At 34.8% G+C, this 27,725-nt stretch overlaps 1 protein-coding gene across 5 annotated transcripts; it reads left to right on the top strand.

Annotated features, from left to right (window-relative positions):
- The first annotated feature begins 710 nt into the window (after positions 1–710).
- LOC132273637 (TOM1-like protein 3) lies at positions 711–27,486 on the top strand. Of its 5 annotated transcripts, none has more exons than XM_059774625.1 (10): positions 711–956; positions 1,283–1,441; positions 7,671–7,749; positions 8,733–8,831; positions 8,943–9,056; positions 12,099–12,256; positions 14,368–14,449; positions 18,501–18,586; positions 18,667–18,858; positions 26,580–27,486. In XM_059774625.1, the coding sequence occupies exons 2-10, from the start codon at positions 1,332–1,334 to the stop codon at positions 27,238–27,240; spliced, it is 1,581 nt and encodes a 526-aa protein (XP_059630608.1). In that variant the 5' UTR covers positions 711–956; positions 1,283–1,331; the 3' UTR covers positions 27,241–27,486. The 5 variants fall into 5 exon arrangements, with proteins under 5 accessions (XP_059630608.1, XP_059630606.1, XP_059630609.1 ...); XM_059774623.1 differs by having other exon boundaries at positions 711–840; XM_059774626.1 differs by having other exon boundaries at positions 847–1,003.
- Positions 27,487–27,725: the final 239 nt, after the last annotated feature.

Genomic DNA, 27,725 nt, shown 5'->3' on the forward strand with positions numbered 1-27,725 from the left:
TAAAAAAAAGTTAATTAAAAAAATTTAAAGAGTAAAAATGGAAAAAATTTTAAAATTTAAATTTTTTTTAGAAACTAATAATTTTAAGTGGCAGAATATACAAATTTCTATACTAAAAATTAAAATAAAAATCATATATCTATATATATATAGGGGTATGTGTCCAGACACACACTAATTCATAATTTTTATATTTATTCATATCTAAACTTGACCTTAATCAACAATAAATCTTATTAGAGTAAAGATTCCTATCCATATCAATATAAAATTTTGATTTAATATTCAAACCAAACACGATAAAGAATCTTTTGACAGTTCCCCTAAACCCTTAATTTGGGTCACTGACCCTCTTTTTTTCAACACATATTGGATGGGTTGATCAACACAGACCACAGTGGTCAATTGCATACTCCCCTTGTTCAACATAGGTTGGTGTGGCAGTGCAAAAACGCGCATATTATTTCCTCAACCAGCAAGAAATGTCAAAAGAAGGGTGTAGAGAGTAGGAAGAAACAATTTAAAATAACGGACCAATTACTTCTCCCACCAAAGTAAATGCCAAAAAAGTCAACGATTTGTACGATTCTTATTGGTCTGTCAGAGTGACTCAGAAATCATGTACTGTAGGGGGACCTGTGAGCTTAGCATCCTGGGAGGTAAATTGAGCACTATATGAGAAGTCTCAAGTTTATTCCACACATGAAAAGAAATCGACTATCTTCTTTACATTTGCACCTCTCTCTCTCTTACACACACACACATATATATATATATATATATATATATATATCGATTTTCTTTCTCTCCCTAGATTGTGATTTGTGGGTGTATTAACAGGTAGAACTCCAAAGATCTTTACTTATTCTTCTCAGATATCCCTGTTTTGGCTCTGCAATTTTTCGATCTGTATCCACTGGGATTTTGAATTAGTCTGTTCAATTGGAAGCTATTTGGTACATTTCTATTATAAAGATCAAATTTGGCAATCAAATTATTCTGGGTATTTGTTATTTCTGTCTTTTTAATTGATTTTGGTTTGTTAAGCTCTAATTCTGCTGATGGGTTTGGTTTTGCATCCATGAATTTTGTGTTTGTTTGGTCTTAATTTCGATTCTGATAATTTGTCTTTTATTTTCACCTCCCAAATTCTTGTGGGCGTCTTGTTCCCTGTCTGAACAGTGAAATGTTTATCTATATGCATTTGTATGTGTAACTATATTTGTGGTGTGGGTTCAATGTGAATGAATAAATGAATGTGGTGTGGGTTTGTGCTTTTCAGGAAGATCACAGTTGAGGCACTTTAGAGAAAGAGTAGACAGTGGACAGATATGGCTAATAATGCAGCAGCTTGTGCTGAGAGGGCGACAAGTGACATGCTGATCGGTCCAGACTGGGCAATAAATTTGGAGTTATGCGATATAATAAACATGGACCCTGGGTATCATATTCTTCTGCTTGGTTAATTGTTTGTTTTTTACTATACATGTCATTTACTTATTTATATGATTATTGGAGGTTTTCATTTTGTGAATTTGAAACCCTTTGAATGCCTTGAGAGCATGCATTTTTATTAGTTTTGTGGTGGTTTGTTTGAATTGTAATGACTTCATTTATAATGCTCACAAGTTGCAAGTGCACCTTCTGTACATATTGTTGATTCTGTAGTGTAGCCTAGGCTCTTAATTAGCCTGTATAGTGAGAATACGCATTAGTCCTGATTAAACATTAAACTTAAGCCTCAAGAAATGGAAAAAATAATAATAATAGTAAAAAAAAATAATAATAATAATAAGAAGAAGAAGAAGAAGAAGAAGAAGAAGAAAAAGAATGAAACTTAAGCATCTGGAATTTGTTGTTTTGCTACAGACCAGGGCATGTACAATATATATATATATATATATATATATTTCAGAAAATTGTATATATGTATAATATATATAGATATATATGTATATATATGAAGTTATGAATCGTGGGTATATCAGCATCATAAGATAGATATTGAAACCTCCAAATTCCAGAAGCAAGTTTATGGCATTGAAAAGAAAAAAAACATGCTGATTTAAATACACAAACATGTTGTGACAAATTTCTCTATATATAACTGGCCTCTTAGTTGATGCACTTGTCCAACTAAATCAACTATTTTATATAATTTTTTGGATAAAACTTTTTTTTGGGTAACTTACATCTTTATTCCTGGGTGAGAAACACTTTCCACCCATATACTAAAAAACGCATCAAACTGCCTTTCAAAGTTTGACGGTGTTTTCTTATAGACCCTGCTATCAATGGCTATTCATTAGAGCAACAGGAACGACCGTGACAACTTAATCCAAATTTACCATCCATCTATTTTGTCCTTCTCGCCATTTCTTTTGTTCTCTGTTTAGCTCATCAACCCTTCATTGAATCTGGCAACCATAATCAATGGTCACTGACTCCAACACCACGACCATCTTCTTCTCGTTCCCCCTCCCCTTGAACACTATTAAAGCAACTGGCATGTCCCGCACATGGCATTGCACCGCAGCATACAATTATGCATAATACAATTATGCATAATTAATCTCCTCAATTTTTCAAAATGCAAAAGTTACTGTCACCATCAACTAAGCTAATTACAAAACTCAAGCCTCCTCTGCATGACTATTGTTCTTGTACTAAATTGACCAACATAACCCTGATTGCAATGCCACTCAAATCTAGAAACATCTCAACCTTTTTTACTATCGTCTATAGCCACATCCATAACCTCCTATTATTTCATGTGTAATTGCTCTAAGTTAACACAAATATTTATATAGTTAATAGAGGTTTGTAATAATAAGTTCATCCAAAAAAACTATTTCAAGTGAAATGCTCATTTAAATTATATTGACATTTTTTTTTTGTTTACATAGGAGCCTGGTTGGTTGATAGGTTTTGTTTAATTATCATATTTAATTTATTTCATAAGCCTGATTTATTAGTTTTTTATATTTGTGCTGTATCTTGTTGATATTGTTAATATTAATATATTCCCATTATTTGTTTAGGAGCCAATTGATTGCTGATCTTTTTCCATTTTTGTAGCTTTATTGTTTTGAGGTATGGATTCTTGATTTTCATTCTTGATTATGTTTAGAATGGTATTGCTCTCTCTCTATCTCTCTTCCGCGCACATGTGTGCACAAACACACGCAATTTAAGGTAGATGTATTAGTAGCAGGATGGAAGTTTTGTTAGAGTAGGTGACAGAGAGGTGCTTGGAAGAGACAGAGATGGTAGCAAGTGTCTGGTAACTTTGATTTGGGGTGCCAATGATGATGGTCTTAGTAATCGAGTGATGGTGGTGCTGTTGATGAATCGCTTTCATCATAGTGGGGAAGATGGAGGTTATTGTGTTAGTTATTGCAGTGGTTCTGGAGTGTGGTAATAAATAAATAGTTATAATTGTTAATGGCAGGGATGGTGTTAGGTTTTGATATATATAGCTGCTTTCATGATGAAAAGAAGAAAGAATAATTTTGAAGAAAAAAATAAATAGAACATTTTAGTTTCTTAGCGGAAGAAAATAAAAGAAGGGTTGTTTGGTTCAGCAGTAAAACACTTGACCATCAGTGTTATTGACGCGAGTACAAGTCTCAACAGCATCTAGTTTGTGAGATATCGAAAGCTAGGTCTGTCTCGAGTCCTTCGTCTCCTGGGCCTTGTGGTGGGACCAAAATTGGGTAATGTTCCTTTCAGTGGAAAGATAAGTGCTATTTATGGTTGTATGGAGATAGTTGGAATATTGGAAGGTAAAATTGTAATTGTTTACTTTCGATTAAGTTTTTTGGTAAGTTAGCCCACCTGAAAGTTGAAGGATTTACTTTCATGTTTAAAGTTTAGGGGTGCAAAGTGATATCAGATGTATTACCGGGTGAAAATGTAGTTGCCCACTTGCCCATACTCTTTAATTTAATTTAATTTTTCCTGATTTAAAAACATTACATTAGAACCGCAGATCTCCATCATGGCCAGCTTGAGAAGTGAGAATTGGTTGAGTGGTTTTCTGTTGAATTTCTCAGTTCTTTCTTTACCAGAATGCACACATGAAACATTAGCTGGTCTATAGTTGGTCTCGAAAAGACCAACTGAAATGGAAGGGACTGAGTGCTAAAGTGATTGATGACAGCATGGGTCGTTCTAAGTTGCAGGGCAATGGGTTGACAAATCAGTGGATCCAGTCCTTTATGGGCCAAATAGAATGATTCCACTCCTTAAAGAAATCTCCTGTCCACCCAGGCACAACAAGGTCACTCCAAACAAATAGAATAAAAGACGCATCTCCATGGAGAAGCCACTTTGAAGGTTTAAGAGGTGAGAAAAACTCTTTCCCGCCCTTTTGCACATAGAATATCTTTCATCAGAATTGCATCGTTCTTCCCCAAATCAACATTGGTCAATATGGCTTCTCATGCCACTGTGATCCCGTCCACAAAAAGAAATCCTTTTTTAGAGGGGACTTTGACTGCCAAATAATTTTCCCAGGAAAGGGCATACCTCCTCCATTGTTAAGCACCTTATAACACAATTTGACACTATTAAGTCCCACCATAAGCTCCCTTCCACCTAACTGAATCCTCCATATCATCCTGAATGATGACCCCATGCAACAAATCATGCAAGGTCAATTTTGTTAAGGATCAATCTCCTCCCTTTCAATAGGTACCGTCTCTTCCAGAGAAGATCCCTTTAAAATGTTCAACAATTGAACCCCCTGCTGCCTTGGTTCTAATGGACTTCCCAATGGTAGTCCAAATGTGGGTGGGATCTCACCTTATACCGAGATTCTCTGCCAGAGCTGACACATTGCCGCTATACATGCCTTCTTCTGTGGGTTGGAAAGTAGTGTATCAAGTTAAAAGTCCCTATGGAGCTACTGGTTTCTTGAAAATCATCTGAAAGTCCTTTTTGACCTTTTTGGAGGTAACATCATGATGTCAAAATCTGAAACATGGTGCAATTATGTTTTCATGGTCAGTATGCTCATCATAATGTTCTTGATTTACTAACATGCCAAAGATAAATGGCACGAATGGACATGTCCCTTGATGTAGTACTAGTAAAAAAGCTCATGCAATGCACATAATTAAAGATCTTTGTGAATTTGCTTTATGACTATAATAAATAATAATATAACTGAGAAAATTAAGAAATTAATAGAATCAGGTGACATGGTGATCATAAGTCACCAAATATTTTAGTAATTTAGAAAAAGACTATTGACTGTAATTAATAAATAGAATATTTGTTCTTACATACTTTTGGATGGAGGATTCATTCACTGTTTATTGACATTGACATGCCTATTATGGACCGACACCTTTTTTGGAAAAAAGTCTCCAATGCAAGTAAACACCTTTTGTATTTAGATTTCTTTTATTAACTTCAGAATTCATCGACTACCTATATAAATGCACATTACCTAGTCTGGTCCCGCTACAGAGGACTCAAGACAGGCCTGCCTAAACTTTGGTGTTGAACAAAGTAGCTGCTTTGAGGCTCAAACTTGTACCATTACCACTGATATTCAAATATTAAACTACTGAACAAGGCAACAGCCCTCATCAAATGTCTATTTTACGTATTTTAGAAAGGTGATTATCTTTATTATAATTAATTTTGTTATAAAATATAAAAAATTCAAAAAACGTATGTAGAAAATAAAAAATGGTATTAATAAAAATCATAGATGACCAAACTACAGACAACTAATTTTTAGCTTTCCTCAACAAGTTTTGGGCCATATGCAAAGGACAAATGTTTCATGGTGTCAATGTTCCCATGTCTATAATAGTAATATGTTACCAATATGACCAAAAATGGCCCTCCCTTATTTTTTTGGGCCATAAAAAGACCAATATTGCCCTTATCCATACATGTATGTATTTTTCTCTTCTGTGAAGGAATATGTATTAACTTTTGAGCTGTAAGGTATGGAGCATCCCTCAATATAAGTTCCTTTAATTGTATTTTTTATTTTAACCTTAGCGTCTCAACTTTCATTCTAAGCTGGTATTTTACTTTATTATTTATATAATTATACACGGCTTAATTGGTTTTTTCCTTAATAAGTAAATTATAAAGAAGCGCCAAAGTGGGGGCTCCAGCCATGCATACAGGTGTATACAACCAAAAAGCTACAGTCAGATGACCCAAAAGCTCAACTGAAGAATCTATAGACATATGAACAGCCTCATCAAGCCAAACAAATAAAATAAAATAAAATAAAAAACAATATAAGAACTGAAATCTATACTTATGAAGGAGAGCTAATTAATTTAGAAAAAAATAAGAATAGAAGTATAGAAAATGATTGCTGTAGAAGAAAAAGGCAAACAATTACCATTTTCATCAATTTAGATATTCAGTTCTAGAAACAACCTAGCAATTCAAAAGCTTCTTAAAACAGACATTAGTCAATAAAGTTACAAATATGATTTATTTCTCTTACAAATTGGAAGTTTGGCGTTAAGTCTTTCTTCAAAACCAGCCAATAGGAAGTGAAGTAAATAGAAACCCTTGGAAAATATAAAATTTAAGTGTATACTTTTTAAATAGGAAATTTCCAGCTGGGAATAATTTTAGTTGTAAATAGGACTTAGCTCTATCAAGAATGAGGCATATAAAACCATAAACCAAATGAGTAACAATTTGATGCCAAATTCTTTTAATCTTTGAATTATCAAAATATACTGAGAAACCAAAATGCAACAAATTAAGAAACTTTGCATTGTTGACATGGGCCCAAAGCTTTAGTTTTGGGGTTTCCAAAAGACGTGTTTTTTCTAACCCAAGCAATGCTACCTCATCAACTGGTTCAAATTGTAGTAATGTTATGTAGTTGGATGGTTGTGGTCAAAATATGAATGATGTAAAGGACATGTAAAAAAAATAAATAAATAAAAAAATAAAAATAAAAAATAAATTTTTTTTTTGAGATGATGATGGTAGAAACGGCACCAATTGGAGAGAAAACGATAGAAAATTGAGTAGATGGTTTTGCCATGTACAATGAAGAGCATTTAACCATACTAGTGAAGAAGTGATATTGTTAGTCTATGATTTGGGACAATTAAGAGGGACATGGAAGCATGTGATTCATCTAAAATTATGGTTTTAGAAAAGAGGGGAAATTGCGAAAGAGGATCCATTTAGCGGGCCTTAAATAGTTGGGATATGATTTGTTGAGTTGATTTTTTAAGCAGTTGGACGGCGTTGGTTGTGTCATCTTAATTTTCTATTATCCCAAGGTTTGCATCCATACCAGTTATGACTCAACAAGAACTAAATTCCTTTTACTAATTATTTTTGAATTGGAATAATTTTGTCCCCCCTTCCTAATAGTTGAAGTAATAATATGCTATAGCTGTGTCTCTATATCCTAAGTTGTATCGTCTGGCTTATCATTGTTCAAAATATATTTAGTGTTACCTCTTATCAAGACTTCAAAAGTGCATGCTTAGACTTTAGAATCTTTACGTGCACGTGGCAAGTGCACTTTTTGTCTTTTAATTCTTAGATCCTTTAAGTTTGCATGTCAGTTTTGTTCCTGCTTAACCCCTTTATGTTATTTTCTTAACAGTTGCACCATATATGATTTTATAATCTTTCTGCCCTTGGTTGGATTTAAAATGCAGGCAAGCAAAGGATGCCCTGAAGATGGTCAAGAAGCGTCTAGGGAGCAAAAATCCTAAAATACAGCTTCTTGCTCTTTTTGTCAGTATTTCCATTTCTGTCTGCTTCTTTTGTATAATGCTTATTAAAATTTTGAGGTTCCATGTCATGAATTTTATTGTAGACCATGTAGCATCCATCACGTATCCGTGTTACATTGGCTCTTTTATCTCCCTTCACATGTCCGGTGTTACATGGGCTCTTTTATCTCCCTTCCCGTATCCATGTTGACGAGGTGACGTGGATAAGGGTATGGGATGTGTCTGAGACACATTCCAATTTGAACATGTTGAAGAAGTAAGAATTCAAATTTTATATCAGAGAAGAGTTTCGAAATTATTAGATAGATAGAAACCCCCCTTTTTAACAACATAGCTTTTAATTAAAACATATTATTACAGAATAACAAATGAGTAATAGTTGAGTATATTCTAAAACAAGATTAAACATTACATTATACCAATGCATACAATGTAGTATTTTATGATAAATAAGTAAACATATAGTGTAATTAAATGCGTAGAAATGTCGACATACCTATATACTACTTTTGGGCACATAATATAGATTGCATGAAGAGTTATGGATTTTTACCTGAGTTCATTTAATATGGATTGCATGAAGTATTTCTGCTAATGGTTTAAGCTTGCATGTGCCAAAGCAAATCTTGTATTCTTGATGCATCATTGCCATTTTCCAAAGCCACTTAGTTCAATTCTTTAATTTAGTGAGATTTACATATATTAAAATGATATTGTAGCTGCTACCAATGTTTTTAAATTGACCTAACATCTCCTAGATCACCTCAGGCTTCTTTTGCCAATAATTTTTGAATGAATGCTGAGGCTTCTTTTGACACATTCTGAGAGTGAGACACAGCTCATGATGAGACAAGTTATTCCCCTGTCCCCACCTCTTCTTCTAATGTTTTGCATTTGTTTGCACTTATCAGCATCTGACTTATGCATTTGACATTTGCACTATTGTCCAGTAATAATGTTATGTTCTGCAAATTTCTGATTCAGGTATTGGAGACTCTCAGTAAAAACTGTGGGGAGAGTGTGTTCCAACAGATTGTTGAGCGGGACGTCTTACATGAAATGGTCAAAATTGTAAAGAAGAAGGTGCTAATTATCTTCTCAACCGTGATTTCTCATGGGGTTTTCGTTTTTTTTTTTTTTTTTGTCCGTTTAAATACTAATGTCTTGCACACTGTTTCAATTTTGATTGTGCAGCCAGATTTAAATGTAAGGGAGAAGATATTAATTTTGATAGATACATGGCAAGAAGCTTTTGGGGGGCTCAGGGGAAGATATCCCCAATACTTTGCTGCATATAATGAACTAAAGGTGATTGGTTAATTGTTTCTTTTGTTGTCTTTGTTAACACGGTAGATATATATTTTAAATTTTCTTAAAGAACAGTTGGCTACAAGAATCTGCATTTGAAGTTGTTAGTTGTATACTGGCTTATGTTACTTTTATGCTACCTGCTTAACATGCGAGAGAACACTTTGTATAGTAGCTTTTATTTTAGTAGTGTAATTTACTTACCAAACAAAAAAAATTATGGCAGGTATAACATTATTATACCTACAATTAAATCTGGATCCTTAAGTACTTCATTTGTTAAAGAGTATAGTCAAGTAAAAATATCCCTGAGGATAATAATCCTTACAGTGGTTATGTATGCTTGTGGAAAAAAAATTTGATGTTAAGATTATATATTTGATTGTACAATTTAGTACATAGTAAGGCAGTAAATGGGTTGAAATTCGGCAATGATTTGGCCATAAAAAATTGAATATGCTATGCAAATCCCAGAAGTCCTTGTTCGTAGTTGGGCAGTAAATGGGTCGAAAACCTCAAATTCTCTATGATTTGGCCACAGAGATTTGTATATGTTATTTGAATCGCAGAAGCCCTTATTTGTAGTTGGCAAGGCTTCCATGCTAGAAGCTTGCTAGTTAGAGGCCTTTCCTCTCTCCTATTAAACCTAGTCTTCTGTTGGATGTTGTTTAGTTTAGGGAAAAATGTAAAAAGCTTCCCTGAACTATCGCTCTCATACTAGCAACAAAAAAAAAAAAAAAAACCACTGGAATTATTAATTTGGCTAAAGAACCCCTGGATTAACTCAAATTATTGCAATTACCCCCTTACAGTCAGTTTTCTGCTAAAAATGGAATGAAATATTAACACATACTATGTATTTTTTTAGTCAAATAGCCCCCTGAACCATCATGATTTTTCAAATACCTGCTGCTACTGTTACATTTCCATTAAAAGGACGGAAATGTAATCATGTGCTTATGAACCTAATGGATGTTACTGATCAAATCTGGTGGAATCTTAATAACTATGTAATATTCTATGTTGTTTGAGTTCAAGAAAAGAAATTATGATTTTAAGCTTTTGAATCTAATGTTGAAACGAACTAACTACTATTATATATGATGAGTTTATTTGGATTCTAATGCAATCAACTATGAAAGAAAAGTAAAATCTGTAAGAAGGGAAACCAGAGAGCTAGTTCAAGCTAAAAAAATAGCTTAAACACCCACAACTCAATCCCAAAAGAAGGGGAGAGATATAGAACTGCGGTAGCAGGCTATATATATTGATAGTACGTCAAAAACTGCTGATTATAACTTGGAACAACCTTTTATAAGACATAAGGGATTCCCTAGCAAAGATTTAATCCTAGCCCTTTATATAAATGTAATCTAAAGGCTTCTTTATTTATCAAAATAAATAAATGTAATCTAAAGGCTAGTATTCAGTCCAGCTGAATAAAGAGCTAAAAAAATGACAAAACAACCCTTGAATAGTCACATGACTCACTTAAAAGGCACATGACTTATTAAATAAAACCAAAATGACAATAATACCCTAACTAGAGCTTAAGGCAAACATTAAACACAAAATTAAAACAGATTTACGACCATAAACAATGCTGCCCCTATTACTGCAATTTCAATCTATTCTTCTCAGGATCTTCAATTGTTTGAAGAAAATCCTCTTGCATTTGCGCTGCATCAGATTCAAATCTTAATCATATGAATCTAGCATTCTAGCTAGACTTGCATCTCATAATTTACATTAAATACAAAATCCAATGATATAGTTCTAGTCTATGATTAAGGATCCTAGAATTTAGATTTAATTTCAGACTGAATAATCTATCATGGGTCTTGCTTTGATCTCAATAACAGTTTAACAAGGAGTTTATCGTTTCTAACCTCATATTGAAGAAGAATTTTCCAAATGGCCCATCATGATTTTTCAAATACTTGCTACTGTCACATTTCCTTTAAAAGGACGGAAATGTAATCATGTGCTTATGAACCTAATGGATCTTCCGGATCAAATCTAGTGCAATCTTAATAAATATGTTATTTTACACATTTAGAATTTTTTTTTTGGTTCGTTCTTACATAATATATTCTTTTGTGAGTTAAAAGTTTGTTGATTTGGAGTCTATCATGATATTTGTAGGATTTTGTCAGTGGAGAACTGCAGGATGTTATCTTTTTTTGAGCTCTATATTACTAAAGCGATGTTTTATTCTCATCCTGGCTATTCCTTTGATGCTTTCTTGTTTGGTCCAATTTGGGTATAGTATATGAAACAAATATAGTAATATGATTTCTATAAATCAAGACCAGTAATTTGGGGCTCGTGAATCTGATCCTATAAAGAACCATGTTGATTTTTCAAATATTACCTTAGGCTGGTACCTACAGTTTATAGTTCTCACTTCTCAATGTAAAGGATGACTGTCATTTGTGGTGCCTCTTTAAGAAGCAAAGTGAGGGATCGTTAATCATATTTTCTGATTGGCAGGACATCTAATTAAGAAGAAGAGATGGAAGAAAGAAAACAAAAAGAACAGCATTTCATATTTGATAATATATAAAAATACACGTATATATGAATATATATATATATATATATATATATATGAAAAGCCACTTAGGGTTGTAATGGACTCCAGTTAAGTTTTAGCTTTGGCTTCAGCACTCTCTTCACCTGCTTGCCATCGAAGGATAGAGGTGCCTGTTAGGTTGCATTTTTCTTTCTGCTTATGTTTGAACTTTGAAGACAATTAAATTTTACGTATAGAACTATAATAATTATATATTAATATTCTGGTGGCCCTGTGACCTTCCTTCAATTTAATGAAATAATATATTCTTTCAATTTTTTAGTTTTTTTTTATTAGTCAAATTATTGCTTCCTTTACATGATATAATCTTCTTTTTTTTTTTTTTCAGGTTTTATTTCATGTTTAAAATTTGCCTTTCCTTTTTCTTAGTTACTCTCTAATTTTACTTGAATCTTGAAAGTCAATTGATATATATATTTTTAATTTATTTATGTGATAATTGACAGGCTGCTGGAGTCGAATTTCCGCCACGAGAGGAAAATCGTGTACCGTTATTTACTCCACCACAAACCCAGCCAGTGGTTCAACCAGTGGTTCACCCTGCTTCATCATACGAGGAAGCTGCTGTTCAGGCCTCTCTTCAGTCCGATGCTTCTGGACTCAGGTATTCCTTGAATTCTGTATCCTGCTTTATTTGTTTCCTGCAAGTCATGGATATTTTCTTAAAAATTGTTTGTGAATATTTTGTTGGATTTTGTTGGTGGTCTTTTATGGATTTCCATTCTAATGATGCATGTGGTCTTCCCAGCAACAGTTTTGTTTGGTTTCTGTGCGATTGGCTGTAGTTCCTCAGTTTGATTGGATAGTTTTACCATCTAATTCCATCAAGTTATTAGGATGATTAAAATATTTGAGAAAGCTTGAAGAAATGCTATTTAAAATGGTTCATCCATGATGCACTCTTTGATGAACATATCAAATGGTGTACCCTGATGCTTCCAAGAAACAGCTAGCTCATTATAGTTTCCTGTGTATAAGTAATAAAAGGGAAAAAAACAAAATACAAAAACTTTATCAGTATCCAGCAACTCTTCTTTCCTTATGGTACCATCATTCTTTGTGGCTGAGTCCCAGTTGAGAACTTTGCGCTGTCCCCTCTGTGCTTTAAGGCATTGTCAGAGGATCAACTTTTCTAAGATTGAATTATTCCCGTCTCAGAGGTGGTGGATCAGTTTGTGCAGTAAACGAAGAGTGAAATAACTTGCAGCAAACAGAAATAAAGTCCACTTACAGCAATAAGAAACACTAGAATTGCTCCAATCACCGTACAAGCCTAGATTTCCAAAGGAAAATCTGAATTAAGCCTGAGAAAAAGTTACCAAAATGATAATATTCTGAAATTATATCGATAAAGACTTGTTAGAGCAGAGAGAGAGATCTGTCACTTGTATAATATAACTTCTAATGACCTCTGCTTTTCTATAGGACTTTTAGAATCCCCGCACACAACATTTTTACCACTTCCCTAAGCTATCACTTTGTAGTCCCAAACCATGATTATTACTGTTACAGAATAAGGATGGATTTTGACTTCATTAAATAGAAAGCCATTTTTCAAGGCACCATTATTTATTTGCGCCAACCCCTCCACCTTGGAGAAAACTCGCCCTCGAGCAAATATACCATGATCTATCAAAGACCCGAACATGGCCTTCTGTCCATTCTTTTTTCTTTTCTGTACTTGAATGAAAACACACTGACCTTCTTTCACTAATAAAGAACACCTTTGCACAAACTTTCGGAGCTTTCTTTTGAAACTTAATAGAATTCCAAAACTTGCTCGAAAACGTCTTATAAACGACAACCTGAATTTACATGATTATTGCATTGAAATATCTCAGCTTATCTCACTTCTAGAATTCATCCCAAATCATGCCACAAACGCAGAATTCCATAATTTTTTTTAACTCCGTGACTGAAAAAGCTTCATTAAAAACCAAATTCTTCAATCTAAATGAATTATTTCCCAATCATTTGTGAAACGACATAAGTTTTGGTGGTCCACAGCTTGGAAGCCAGATATGCATCTTCCACATTGAGAGGCTGACCATTACTGGACTTTGTTGAATTAGATTATTATTATTGCACTCAGACCCACACTATGCAGATTGAATATTGACTAGTGTTTCAGCTTTTGACAAGTTGCTGCTGGCTGCTTCCTCGGATTTCTCCTGTCTTGTGTTACTTGCTCCTTTGTCCTCTTCAATCTCTAACTCACAGTGCCTGATTTAACTTTAATTGTTGCATCTTTTTTTTCGATTGCATTACTTGATTTTCTTTTCTCATGTAAATCAACACCATTAATAAAAAAAATTCTTCTTCATGTTTGTTTTTATTGTTGTCAAATTTTGGAAGCCAGAAAGTTGAGTGTACCCCCAATAACTCTCCGTCTTCATCTTCCCATTCACAAGATTCATCAAAAGTTGATTTGACATCCACAAAATTCCCAACATTTTCCTGAATCAAGAGTTGTTTTCCATTGTTAACACGACTATGTAAAACTCTTGGGCACTTGTATCTAAACCCCCTGCATGTGTAGGACAAAAATTCAGGCTCTAGCTTACCTTCCACATTTTTGTCCATTTGTCTTGTGAAAATTTAACTGATGTGGGCTACACCTCCTTGTACATTTCTGGACCGCATATCCTGCTGAAATCTTTTTGCAGCAGTTTGCTTTTTCCAATTTTATAAACTATATATTTGATTTTTATGCAGCTTGGTAGAGATCCAAAATGCTGAGGGACTAGCAGATGTGTTAATGGAAATGCTTGGTGCCTTGGATCCTCAGAATTGTGAGGTTATAATCTCTCTCTCTCTCTCTCTCTCGTATTATATCAATCTTCTTTATTCACTTAGACGTTTCAGCTTTAGAAACCTTCGATAAGTTACTCTATTGTAAATCTTGGTAAAGCCATTTATATTATTGATTGTTGTATTTTATTATTATTTCAATATTTCTTTATTCTCTTACCTCTGGATTATTGCAATTCGGATCAAGGTTTTTGGATTTGAGATTTGTTTATTCAGCATAATAGAACATGTAACCTTTTTTTTTTTTCTTTTATCTTATGTGGTATTAATAGTAAATATTTGTTTTAATCATTATGCTAGTTATAGTTAAATTGGCCATGTTATCTTTGTGCCAATTATGTGATTTGCACTCATTGAGATATACTTAAATTTACCCAATGTCAATTAATGGCTTCTATCGTTTCATATATGTAAAATTTTCCATCTTGCCTAGGAAAAATAAATGTCAGTTAATGGGGAGCTGATGTGAACTGTGGTTACACTTCTCCTTTTTATTCTCATTAATTGATCATATTATATCTATCATGGGCGCAACTGTTGCATTTCATGCACATAAATAATCCCTAGTCATGATGACTTAGTCATCTTACTGAGACAGCACAGCTAAGAAAAGCATATGGGTTCAGTAAACAGTAAGACGTAGTGGCATGCATAGGCCAAGTAAAGATTTCAAGAGAAGGAAACAAGGAAGAGAGAAGAAGATTCTACTATGGTTCTTGACATATTCTTGTTATCTTCTAATTTCCCTTTGGATATATTGCAGAGCTCCCTCTTCTCATTTGCACTGTAATTCTTGGAACCACATTGTTGATCTTACTTCAAATCCAATATATCATCAACAGCCAAAATTTCATTCAATGTCACTGATCTTTATCTTCTTCAGTCATCTTGTACAAAGATTTATAAGTGAGAGTTATATCTTAAAACTGTCATGGCATCTTCAACTATCGACAAACTCTCGTCAGAATTGCAAGAATGAAGTATTCCTTGTTAAGGTCACCTTAATTGGAGGAAGGTTGTAAAGAAAAAACTTTAGGAAGATACTTGGGTTTGTCAAGAGCATTTTAGCATCTACATGTACCACAAGATTCACATTTGATAAGATGCAAGTGCTTTCTGCCCCCATCCTGGAGATTCATGAGGCCCTGAGAATGTTTGAAGGCGCTGCTCTTGAGCCTGTGACTGTTACATCAACAGTTTTTGTAGAAAGCCTGCAGTGATAATTGTGTTTACGCATGCACAAGAAAACACACACACACACTACGTTTTTGTGTTCTTTCTATCTTTGCAAATTGAAGTTACTTCTACTCATTTTATTGTCCGAAGGCTCTGCTCGAGCCTGTGACTGTTACATTAATAGTTTCTTAGAAAGCTTGCATTGATAATTGTGTTTACGCATAGAAGAAAACACACGCACATGCACACCATGCTCTTTCTTTTATATATATATATATATATATATATATATATATATATTTGCGTATAGAAGTTAGTTACTACTCATTTTAGTTTCTATGTTTCTTGAATCGCTGTTATACTTAACTACCTGCATTTGTTTTGATAAGATGTGAAGCTGGAATTTATTCTAAACTCAAGGTGAGTGGAGTGTTATTTCATTTTATTTTTATTAAACATATTGATGGAGAACAAGGCACAACCAAAGAGCTAGAACCACATATGACCCACACTTACCATTGGAGAAGGGGAAAAGAAAGAAAGGATTAGGGATTTTAGTAAATTAGGGCTCTTATATATGCCTATGGTTACTTTTAGTAGTCTTTTAATTTTAAGAATATTTTATTACTTCATTGTTTTGTTTATGTTTTGCCTATGTAAAGGCTACAATGCAATCAACCAAATTAGCTTTGAATTATTGAATAACATCGTGAGTTTGCGAACTCTCTTCCTATGTCTTCTCACTTCCTTCGTCTAGTCTCATCTCATCTTCTCATTCTCACCCCCTTCTTTCTTTTTGGTTACTACTTGTCCTGCGTCACATATAATTAGGTTAGTCCATGTTATTCTCTTATTTATCAAATATATACTTCGGTCAACCCATTCTTTACGGTATTTTGGAAGATAAAACAAGGCATAACATTTTTGTCGGGAAGTGTCTGTTCTTATTAAGGTTCCTAAATTTTGGTATCATAATATTTGATGAACAACAAATGCTTGGGGAAGATCAGAGGTAAGTGTCATGATTAAAAATAGTTGATGGAGAGAATCTATTTAAAGCTCTTAAAAAGTTATTTCTTCAGAATAAAAGATACAAAAGCAGAAGAAATGGTAAGGAAATTAAAATTTAGTCCTATTATTGTTGGAATGATCCACATTTTGGTCTGAGTCTACTAGAATGCCATGACTCAAACCATAGTTGTTAAAGGCGCCGAAGGTGCGCGCCTGAGGCGCAAGGCGCCTCCAGGCGCCACCCTGGCGCCTTGAAAGGCTTAAGGCGACTTTGTTGTAGTAGGCGAGCGCCTCTAAGAGAAAGGCGCAAGGTTACAGGCGCGCTAAAGGCGTGCCTGCTTGAAAAATAGTTTTTTTTTATAATTATTTTGTTATTATTTTGGATGTGTATGGTTTATTATTTGTTTATTCTTAGTTTTTATTTGTTTATTACAAAACCTATACAAGACTTACAAGTTACAAAACAAAAAAAAACGAAAAAGAAAAGAGAACCAAAACGCGAAGAAAGAAGAGACAGAGAAGTACAAGACAAGAGTGAAGAGCCTGATCTGCGAAGCCTGGACTGAGACTCTCGGATCTGCGTCTGCAGGTAAGTTCTCCTTCCCTCTCATCTTCTTCTCTTCTTCTTCTCTCCTTCTTGCTTCTTCTCTTCTCAGATCTGCCAGAGGCCCGGATCTCTCAGATTTTTTTTTTTTTTTCTCTATTCTTCTTCTTCTTTTCTTCAGTTCTTCTTCTTCTCTCGGCTCTCAGCCTCTCTCGGCTCTTGCTCTTCTTTTATTCTTTTATTTATTTATTTATTTTTCTCTATTTATTTATTTTTTTCTCTATTTTTTAATTTTATTCGTCTTCTTTTCTTCTTCTTCTCTCACCTCTCTCGGCTCTTCTTTTGTTTTCTTATTTTTTTATTTTATTTTTCTCTATTCTTCTTCTCTCGGCTCTCTCTGCTCTTCTTTTATTTTTTTATTTTTTATTTATTTATTCTGGTCCTCTGTTTTTTTATTTTTATTTTTATGCTTGTCTAGAATAGTGCCTTGCATGTGTTTGAACTTTGATGATCAATCTGTTTCTGTTTTTATGCTTGTCTCTGTTTTTATTTTCTTTGTTTTACAGTAATTAATTAATCCAAACAGTTTTATTGTGATAGTCCAGAAGTGTCTATTCTTTTTAATTGTTTGACACTGATAAAAAAAAGTCATTGAGTGAGTTTGTGCATTTCTGTAATCTTGTATTAGGTTGCACATTTTCCTTAATTAGTCTTTTCTACACGCTGACACACGCATATATATAATAAACACACACACCCATATATATATATATATATATATATATATCTTCTATATAAAAATTATAATTCTGTCAAACCTTGACGGCAAATTTTACAATTTGCTTCAATTTAAATGTACAATCCACCTTTTAAATAATGTTTTAGTGTGAAAAATTATAATTCTGAATGTTGACTTTATTGGGTGGGTTTTATTTTTATTTTTTTTTAACGTGCGCCTCGCTTCAGTCGGGTGCGCGCCTCGCCTTGCGCCTTGCGCCTCAGGCTCCAAGAGGCATTTGCGCTTTTGTGCGCCTTGAGCCTTTAACAACTATGACTCAAACTAAGAAAGAAAAAAAAAAAAAAAAAAAGGAATACCATGACTCATAGATTGAGGAAGTCTATACTAGATCATCTGCCATGGGATTAACATAATTTATATGACTTAATATGTAATTTGCATTAGTGCTATTTATAAATATTTTGACCTTTTTATTTGCTTTTCAACATAACACTCTTGTTACAAAAAACATTATGGATGCTATTTGTTCTGTCGCACTATTTTCTTATTATTCTGATTTTGTGACAGGGTGTAAAGCAAGAGGTGATTGTTGACCTTGTTGACCAGTGCCGTTCTTACCAGAAGCGTGCTGTGATACTTGTAAACAGTACTGCGTAAGGATATGGTCTTGATTTTTGGTAAAACTTGATCATCTAAAATTAATTACTGATGGATTTGTTTGCCTCCCTTTTAGAGATGAGGACCTTCTATGCAAGGGATTGGCGTTGAATGATAACTTGCAGCGTGTTCTTCGCCGGCACGATGACATTGCTGAAGGAACCCCTAGTGTGGGAGTTGGAACGAGAGAGACTCCAGTTGCACCTCTTTTGATTGTGAATCATGAGGATGATGAATCAGAAGATGATTTTGCCCAGTTAGCACACAGGTGACTCTATCACCTCACCTTTTGTATGTTGTTTCTGTCAAGTTCTTATTTGTGGGATGAGTACTGCTGCTTCTACCATATGCAGTTTTGAGTGAAAGATAGCAGATGAAATATTATGACATTGCAAATGATCCTTTGGGTATGAAAATCTTGAATTTGACATTTCCCTTGAAGGTTTCGCCATCGAGCAACTTAAGGTAAGACTTCCAGAAAGAGAATAAGCAAGTGGTCAATAGCATTGTGATTAACTATTCATTCAAGGATTGAGAAGGAACTTAAAACAATGTAAACTGGGGTTGGAGATTGAAACCGTTTCGGTATATGAAAGCAGGCTGTCAGTTAGTGTCGATTCGTAGTGTCTGTTTGTGCACGCGCATGTGTCACACATGTTACAAGAATTTCATGGGAAGGTTGTCTGCTAAAGAATAATCTATTGATATTATCAGCCAGGATATTGCTGACTGTAACTTGCTTTTATTGAAAATGAGTAAAGTTGCAAGAGCTTTACCCTTATACCTGTTACCAAACAAAATGATTTTAGCTTGTAGAGAGAGTTCATTGATTAAACTGGGGAGATTTAAGGGATGCATTTGAGTGGGTTTCAGATCAACTCAAGAAGAGCAATGGGGTAATGTTATTAAGTATAAGCATAGATGTTTGTTATGGTGATTGGGTTGATTAGAGGGACAGTGTTTGCTATCTCAGTGCAGTTGCAATTAGTAAATTGACGAGGATGTTGGTTATACCTTTTATCTTCATTTGCTGGAAGGAAAATGTGTTTCTGGTGTATATGTAATTGGTGTGTGCAGATGAAACTTAAGTCTGTTTTCTTTTAAGGATGACTGGTCTTGCTTTATGGATTAGAATATCGGGTCCGGAAATTGTTTTCCATGCTGAGGATATTAATTTGGAGGAGAAGTGTCAAGATATAGATAGGTATTAGATAAGGAGAGGAATATTTTAATGTGAAGGTGAGGGATTGCCCCTTAAGGTGATGAAATAGGGTTCATTGATTGGTTGGTTACTTATTTTTTTTTCTTTTGGTGGTGCAATGAGACTGGTGGCAGGAGGCAAAATGCTTGTTATAGATCACAGGATGTACAAGGGAAAGTGGATTTTTTGGAAAAAGGTGAATTGAAGTATGCAGTTTTGGACTCCCCTTTGAATTGGAATTGGCTGACGATGTAAAATCTATCATTATAAGTTTTGGGCATTACACAATTTGGCAGCTAATAGAACAAATGTTAAAAGGAAAATTGAAATGACTTTTTTCCTTTTGAAATGGTAAAAGCTCAGGCTAACAAGTTTGAGACTGTGATTTCAAGTACGAGGGGAATAACTTTTTGCAAATAATGCCAAATGTAGATATAACCACATTGCTCTTGCAAGCAACATGATTAACGGGGATCATGCCGTGTAATGACATTTAAATTTTAAATGGCTTTAATAGACTATTTTGTGAAATTCTAAGATTTATTTTATTCAATAAGTTGCTTTTCATGCCTTGAAATTTTGTTAAGGGATTTTTCTAGATGATGAGTGATGAATTCTAATGCTAGAATTATTATAATGAGTAGATACATTGAATTTCAGGTAAATCACTCTGACCTATCCTGAGGTTTGGCCTTTGCACCTGTTGATTACACTTTTATAAAAATCACTCTAACATCCCTTGTCAAAGTTAAAGTCATAGTGTGTCAAACGTGAGGTGCAAAATGACAAAGTTACCCTCATAGTTATTGTACCTAAAATATCCGATGTGTTGATGCATCTGTCACCTCCTCCTCTCTCTTTCCACCCTAGCTGAACCTATTCCGACCATTATTTCTGATGAAAATGCAGATCCGTCCCAGGAAACACAATCCTTGAGCCCTTCAATCACCACCGCACTACAAAAGTCTGTTCCTCACCTTAAGCCATGTATTGGTTGTCAAAACCCCTGGGTACGCCATCACCACCACCATAATTACAGTGATCGCTAACCACCAAACCATTGCCACAAGCTAACAACCCCTATTTTCCTGTCTGAGTCCACTGAACCCCTTCAAAGCATTCATCTGCCGTCAGCTTCATCAACACCATCAAACCCATCCAAGAACTAACACAACCAAGCTCTCCCAATTAAATAGGTATTGCCCTGAACTAATTCAGAGGATGATCTGATGGTGGTGTTAACCATGTCATCAGAGGACAAAGAGAGTGATGTGGTGCTAGCAGTGTTATTAAAAGCTCAAGGTGCACCAAGGCGCTAGAGGTCCTTTGGAGCCTAGGCGCGAGTGAGTGAATTGAGGCGCACAATTGAAAATTTAAACTACTATAAAAACATTCATATCTCATAAGTCATATCAATATTCTAAAAATTAATATCAAATATAAAAAAGTAAATCCATCAACTATACAAGCATCCAATAACCATAAAACAAAGCGCAAATTTGTTTTCTTGAAAGGCAAAATATAATTTGTGTTTTTGAAAGGCAAAATAGAGCACAAAAAGATATAAATCTATTAACCGAAAAAAATCTGTTAACAAGAAAATTGAAAACAGAACCAAAAAAAAAAAAAGTCGCAGAGACAGAAGAGAACTAGACGAAGAGAGAGATCTAAACAAAAATGAGAAGAGATGAGTAGAGGAGAAGAGAGGAGAGAGAAGTAGAGGAGAAGAGAGAGAAAAAGAAGAAAGTACTGACATGGCTTCGTTGTTCATCTCACAGTCTCACTCTTTCTCTATTTGGTTGACACTTTGACTCTTAGGCTTTCTTAATTGTTTATATTGAAGATGTAATGGGGAAATCAGTGGAGGAAAATCTTCCTTGTTTCCTATTTTCTATCTCTTTCTATTCTCATAATTTCTTCTCCTATATAAAGGAGCTTCCACCATTGTATTGTGAATCGAGAAAGTATTATAAAAAGGGATGTAGCCCTTTGGGCTCTTTATGTCGTGGATGTAGGCCCTACTAGCTGAACCACATTATATATGTGTGTTCTACTTGTTTTATTTATCTCTTCATTTCCGTTTTATGCTTTACAACATGGTATTAGAGCCTAATTTCTCTTCCTAGGTTCGAACCCCTATTTTGGGTTATTCCCTTAGCATCTGAAATGTTGCTAAAGGTTTCTCGGTGCTATTTGTGACTTGTTTGGGTTGTCGGTTTGTTCGGCAGTGATGTTCTTCGCCTTTACCATGTCTCCGAGTTTTTATTGACTTGTCTGGGTTGCCGGTGTGTTCGGTAGCATTGTCTTCGTCTTTGTTGTGTCTCTAACAGTTTTTATCAACTTGTTTGGGTTGTCGGTGTGTTTGGTAGCATTGTCCTCACCTTTGCCATGTCTCCGGCAGTTTTTTGTTGACTTGTTTGGGTTGTCGGTGTGTTCAGTAGCATTGTTCTGCGTCTTCTCTCTTCATCATTCACACTTGTTGCTACTCGTCATCTTAATGGCAAGTTGGGCATTCATGCTCTAACTTGAGGGGGAGTATTGAAGATTTATTGGAGAAATCAGTGGAGGATAATCTTTCATGTTTCCTATTTTCTATCTCTTTCCATTCTCATAATTTCTTCTCCTATATAAAGGAGCCTCCACCATTGTATTGTGTATGAATCGAGAGAGTATTATAAAAAGTGATGCAGCCCTTGGGCTCTTTGTGCTGTGGATGTAGGCCCTAGTGGCTAAAACACGTAATATATGTGTGTTCTACTTGTTTTATTTATCTCTTTACTTCCATTTTATGCTTTACAACAGTTTTTTTTTTTTTTTGAACAAAAGTTCCTTCTCTCATATACTTAGGCTTTCGTATTTGTTTATTAAGTTGCCAAAAGTAACCTTTTTGGCTTTTAAGAAATATGATAATAAATTTTTTTTAAAAATAAAAAATTAGTGAGGCGCGACTAACAAACAAGACAAGGCGCAATCGAGGCGCGCGCCTAGTAAACTTCAGTGCGCCTGGGATGACAACCTGTGCCTTGAGCCTAGGCACGCCTTTAACAACACTGGGTGATAGTTAACCTAGATCAAAGCAAGCACAATTTAAATGAGATGAGGGAATAGATAATCAAACACAATTAACTCGGCAATTTAGTGAGGTTCGGAACCCTTACTCCTCAGTTCAAGATCCCTCTTGAGACTTTCCCAAATCCACTACGGCTTCTCTTTTCGGGTGGAGAGAAAACCTTTACAAGAAGCTAACTAGCTTCTCCTTCCTTCTTGCCAAGAGAACAACCTTCTCTTAGACTTCCTTTTGGGTCACGCCAATCCTTACAATAAATTTGTAGGAAAAATGTAGTTCAATAAGAGTATCTCTTACAAAGATAAATAGCTCAAATCAAAGCTCACAAGACTAGAGTGTTAATGAATCTCAAATTAAAGCTCAAGTCTATTGAATGAGTGAGAGAATGGAAGAGTTTGAATGCTCAAATGAATGCTTGAAATATCTCACTTATATCTTATAAATGCTTCTCACACTTGTGTTTTCTCACTCATAAGAGCTGTCGGAGGTAGTTGGGGAGCATTAATTCAAAACTAGCCGTTTGAATTCAAATTTCCTATAAGCCAGTCGCCTGGTTTAGAGTACCTACCAGTCTCAGCTGAAACTTTGCTCCTTTTAATTCTCAACTAATTAGAGTCACCAGTTGCCTCAATTAGTTCAACCAGTCGGCTAGTTGACCTTTGTCAATGATAAATAAACCTTTTAAAGGTCTCTAAGGCCTTGTAAATGAATTAGGTCATTATATATGTATCAGTGAAGTTCGTGAATTATTACTAAGTTATTTAAGGATCAAACATGAAGTTTGAATGCATATGACATGATTCTATGGATGTGAGCTTCAAAGTAAGATTCAAAAATACTTTGACATTGAATCCTAAACACTCACTAACCTATCTACCCCATTCTTCATGCTTTGGCATTGATCTTTGAGGTTTCTTCTTGCTCATTGAAGTGCATTCTTTGACTTTGTCAACTTTGAATACTTTTTAGCTTTGACATTTGCATCTTCAAGTCATTTCCATGTTCATTCCTTGATCATTGATGTCTTCACGTGTATTGGAATGCTTGGAGTGTGTCTTAGCACATCTTTGCTTCATTGAGGGCTAACTTGAAAATGTGACCATCTAGCACAACACTCAAATGTAGACATTAGTGGTTAAACACCACTAATGGTTTGTAATCATCAAAATTACTAGATTGTCTTTAGGTCAAAATCTTTGGGTCAACAGTGATGATTGTCGGTAGTGAGATATAGAGTTCATCCAACGTGGTAGAAACCCTAACTAAAACAAATTTCTTCAATACTACCACTTATCCTGCTCCCAATTTCCTTCACTTCCTTGATTTACTCCATATCTTTATTGTATTGAGTTTTGGATACATCCATTATGCCATAAGTCTTGGACCATCAAATTCCCATTTGTGGATCAACCTCAAAGCAAACCCTTCGTGTGTTGTTTGGGTTCCTTCTATATATCAGTATCCATAAGATCATCTGTATCCATATTCCAAATTTCTTGTATCAATAAATCTAATTTGCTTGTCCAAATTTCCGTAATCTACGGACTTATCCAGCCATTTGATTGAAATGATTTATATATATATATATATATATACACATACGTACATTTTAAAATTTAACTATACAAATTCCAAAATTTACTAATTTTAAACTTCAGGTTACTTTTTTTAATGTATAGAAATATATAATTTACAAATTTAAATATTTTCAAATTAATTGTAATATTTGTACCATATCATACTTAATTTCCAATATACAAATTTTGTAATTATACTGTTTGAAATTTTCCAATTTTTTCAGTTTTAGAGCTTGAAAGTTTTACACTATAAACAAATTTTGTATATATGTGATTTACACATCTTCAATTATTCCTAGATTTTAGAGCTTGGCAATTAAATTCATGTTAAATATTTATTTTAATATATGATTTTTTATTATGGCAATTGATGCATAACAAACTACACGGTAAATCAGTCATTAAAAAGGATTAGAGTGATGACTGTAATTTTACTCCATCTAAGTTTAGTTTTGTCATCTAATATAGAAATCATAATGGTACTAACGGAAATTTAACATAGAGGAGGGTAATTTAATTTTTGCCAAACCTTAGGGGAGGTTGACCACAATTTGAATAAAATTTAATCTATGGGTGCAAAGGCCAAACCTCGGGAGAAGTTGGGGGAACTTACCCTTGAATTTTTCATGAAATGTTTAGACAAACATTTGAAGACGTGCAATGTAACAGAATGCTTAACCTCTCTCAAAGTAGATGTTAGAATGGAAGTCTCTGGCTGCCCTTTAGTCCTAAGTGTGCTTTGGAATACCACCATACAATGAAATGCATAGTTGTGACTGCCTCAGAAATGTTGACATGAAAAAACTATGCCATGTTATTAGTATACCACAAGATTCCTTCTGTTTGCTTTAGACACCAATTCCCATGTTTTTTTGTCTTTTTTTTTTTTTATTTTATTTTTATAAGTCAACACCAATTCTCATGCTTGTATCCTTGTTATACCTTGTTTCCCAATAAAGAATTGTATTGTGGAAGCTGTAGGACACTGTTTTAAATTTCAACTTAGCTGTAACATAGATATATTTTTTAAGTAGAAATAAGTCCTTAAGAGTATTTTATCTTGTTTAGAAATTTAAAACGAAAATATTAATTTTTATTGTGGGGTCATTGCTTGGTTTATAGTGGTAAAAACTGAAGCTAACAGGCATGAGGACGTAAGTTTGAGGCTTAGAGCAATAACATTTGTGTAGGCTTGTCTCTAATCTTTGTCTCCCAGGCCCCAGCACCCTCCATAGGTTGGACAAACACTTCGCTGTGCAGTTTTTATTGATTTTGATTGTAATTAGTTAAGAAAAATATCTATGTTCTTAGAGCATAAATGCAAGAATATAGTTATACATGCTTAAAAAAGTAATGAATGGTTTCTCTGCTATGTATATATATTATTTATTTGTTCTTTGCTAGTAGCCAGAAAAAATAAAAAATAAATAAAAAAATAAAAAGACAAAAAAAAAAAAAAGAAGACAAGCCCGGACCCTTAACTAGACCCCTTCCTTTTGAGAGACCACTTTGCGGCATAAGGAGCTTTGGCTCTGTGTCAGTAGCCTATTGTGAGCTGAATTGCATTTGTACTTGCGTCTGCATGTTTTCTTTCCAAATGTTCCCAAACCCTTAATGGACCCTCCCTTTTAGATACCACTTTGCCGCATAAGAGCTTTGGCTGTCCGTAGCCTTTTGTAAGCTGAATTGCATTTGTTCTTGCGTCTGCATGTTTTCCTTCCAAATGTTCCCAAGAAAAATGAAAACACATGCATTCTACGTCTTTTATGTCTAGGTGTCATGTATAGTGTGCAAGAAACAGATCTACGAACACAATGATGGTTTAAAACATATTTCAGGCGTCGGTGACTCTCCGTTATCCTGTTTCACATCAAGACAAAATCATGATGTAGCATCTCCATTTGCGGGTTGTAAACTATGATGGTCCAAAATTCCTTCAATTTTGTCGGCATCTTATCACCATAGAGAGAACTATGCCTCTAGTACTTCACACACATGCCTCCACTAAGGTTTGAATCCCTGACCTCCTTTTGGGAAATAGGGGCCTGGTAGCGCTAGGCCACGGGCGTGTTGGTCCTCTAGTACATTTCCAATGGTCATTATTTGCAAAATATTTTATACTAACAATCTATTTACCAATGCAGGTCATCAAGGGATACTTCACAGGGACAGGGACAGGGACGAAAAGCTGTCGGTGTTAAGAATGAACCTGTGCGAATCAGCCCTCTTCTTCCTCCTCCACCCTCATCAAAGAAACCTATCACTACAGATGTTGGGCTGATGGATTATCTAAGTGGTGATCGCTTTGATTCTGAAAGATCTTCCAGAGCATCGGGATCCACTCCTATTCCAGTCCCAACTCATTCAAACCACACAACCACCTTTCAACCATCAAGTCCAACACAATCTTCATCATCCCCTCCATCTGATTTCATAAACCCCACAGCATCCATGTTCACTGGGCAGCCTACGTATGATGAGCCAGCTCCGATGTCAAAATCTGCTGATCCTCTGCCTCCAGCTCCTTGGGACAATCCTTCTCCCGGCATCCTTCCACCACCACCTTCCAAGTATAACCAGAGACAGCAGTTCTTTGAGCAAAAGCAAGCCTTTTCTGGTGGTCCATCTCATTCAAGTAGTGGATCCGGTTCCTCTTATGAAAGCTTAGTTGGGCAGACCCAATCTCTCTCTCTTAATTCATCTACCCCTACCAAAAAGGAGAAATCGGAAGATGCACTCTTCAAAGATCTGGTTGATTTTGCCAAATCCAAGTCTTCATCTCCGAAACCTAACAGGTCATACTAAGTGAAGTTGTAGTTAGCATTAAGATTCTTTATGGTGGTACAGTTTGAGTGTTGTTAGTTCAACATCACAAGACTCCTTGAATAAATGTAAGTGGGAACTTAGATTATGACTTATCCGTGGTATTTAACAGTTTGGTCTTTTTTTTTCGATTTGGCGCCTTGGGTGTTGGCTACTGCTGTAGATGAGAGATGAACTGCTTCTTAGATATGTATGAGTTTGTGAATGTATATTTTGTTTGATTGTCAAGCAGCTAGGTCTAATTCTCCTGTATTGTTTTACCATTTTAGTCCATTATTTGTAGGAATGGAGAATCTAAGTGCTTCCATGGGGGTTGTTGCTGTGTGAAGCTCCTGACCTAGCAAATCCCATTGCAAATCAATGGTGTACAGAAGAAACCCTATCGTAGTCTATTATTTTTTGTTCAAGCCCAAATTTAGAGGTCTGTATGAGTTAATAGGGCCCTATGGAACAACTAAAGAAACCCA

The sequence above is a fragment of the Cornus florida genome, unplaced genomic scaffold (assembly GCF_030987335.1).
Source record: "Cornus florida cultivar Cherokee Brave unplaced genomic scaffold, ASM3098733v1 CherokeeBrave_3.0.0_Hap2_Chr09, whole genome shotgun sequence".
NCBI classification, from domain to species: Eukaryota; Viridiplantae; Streptophyta; class Magnoliopsida; order Cornales; family Cornaceae; genus Cornus; species Cornus florida.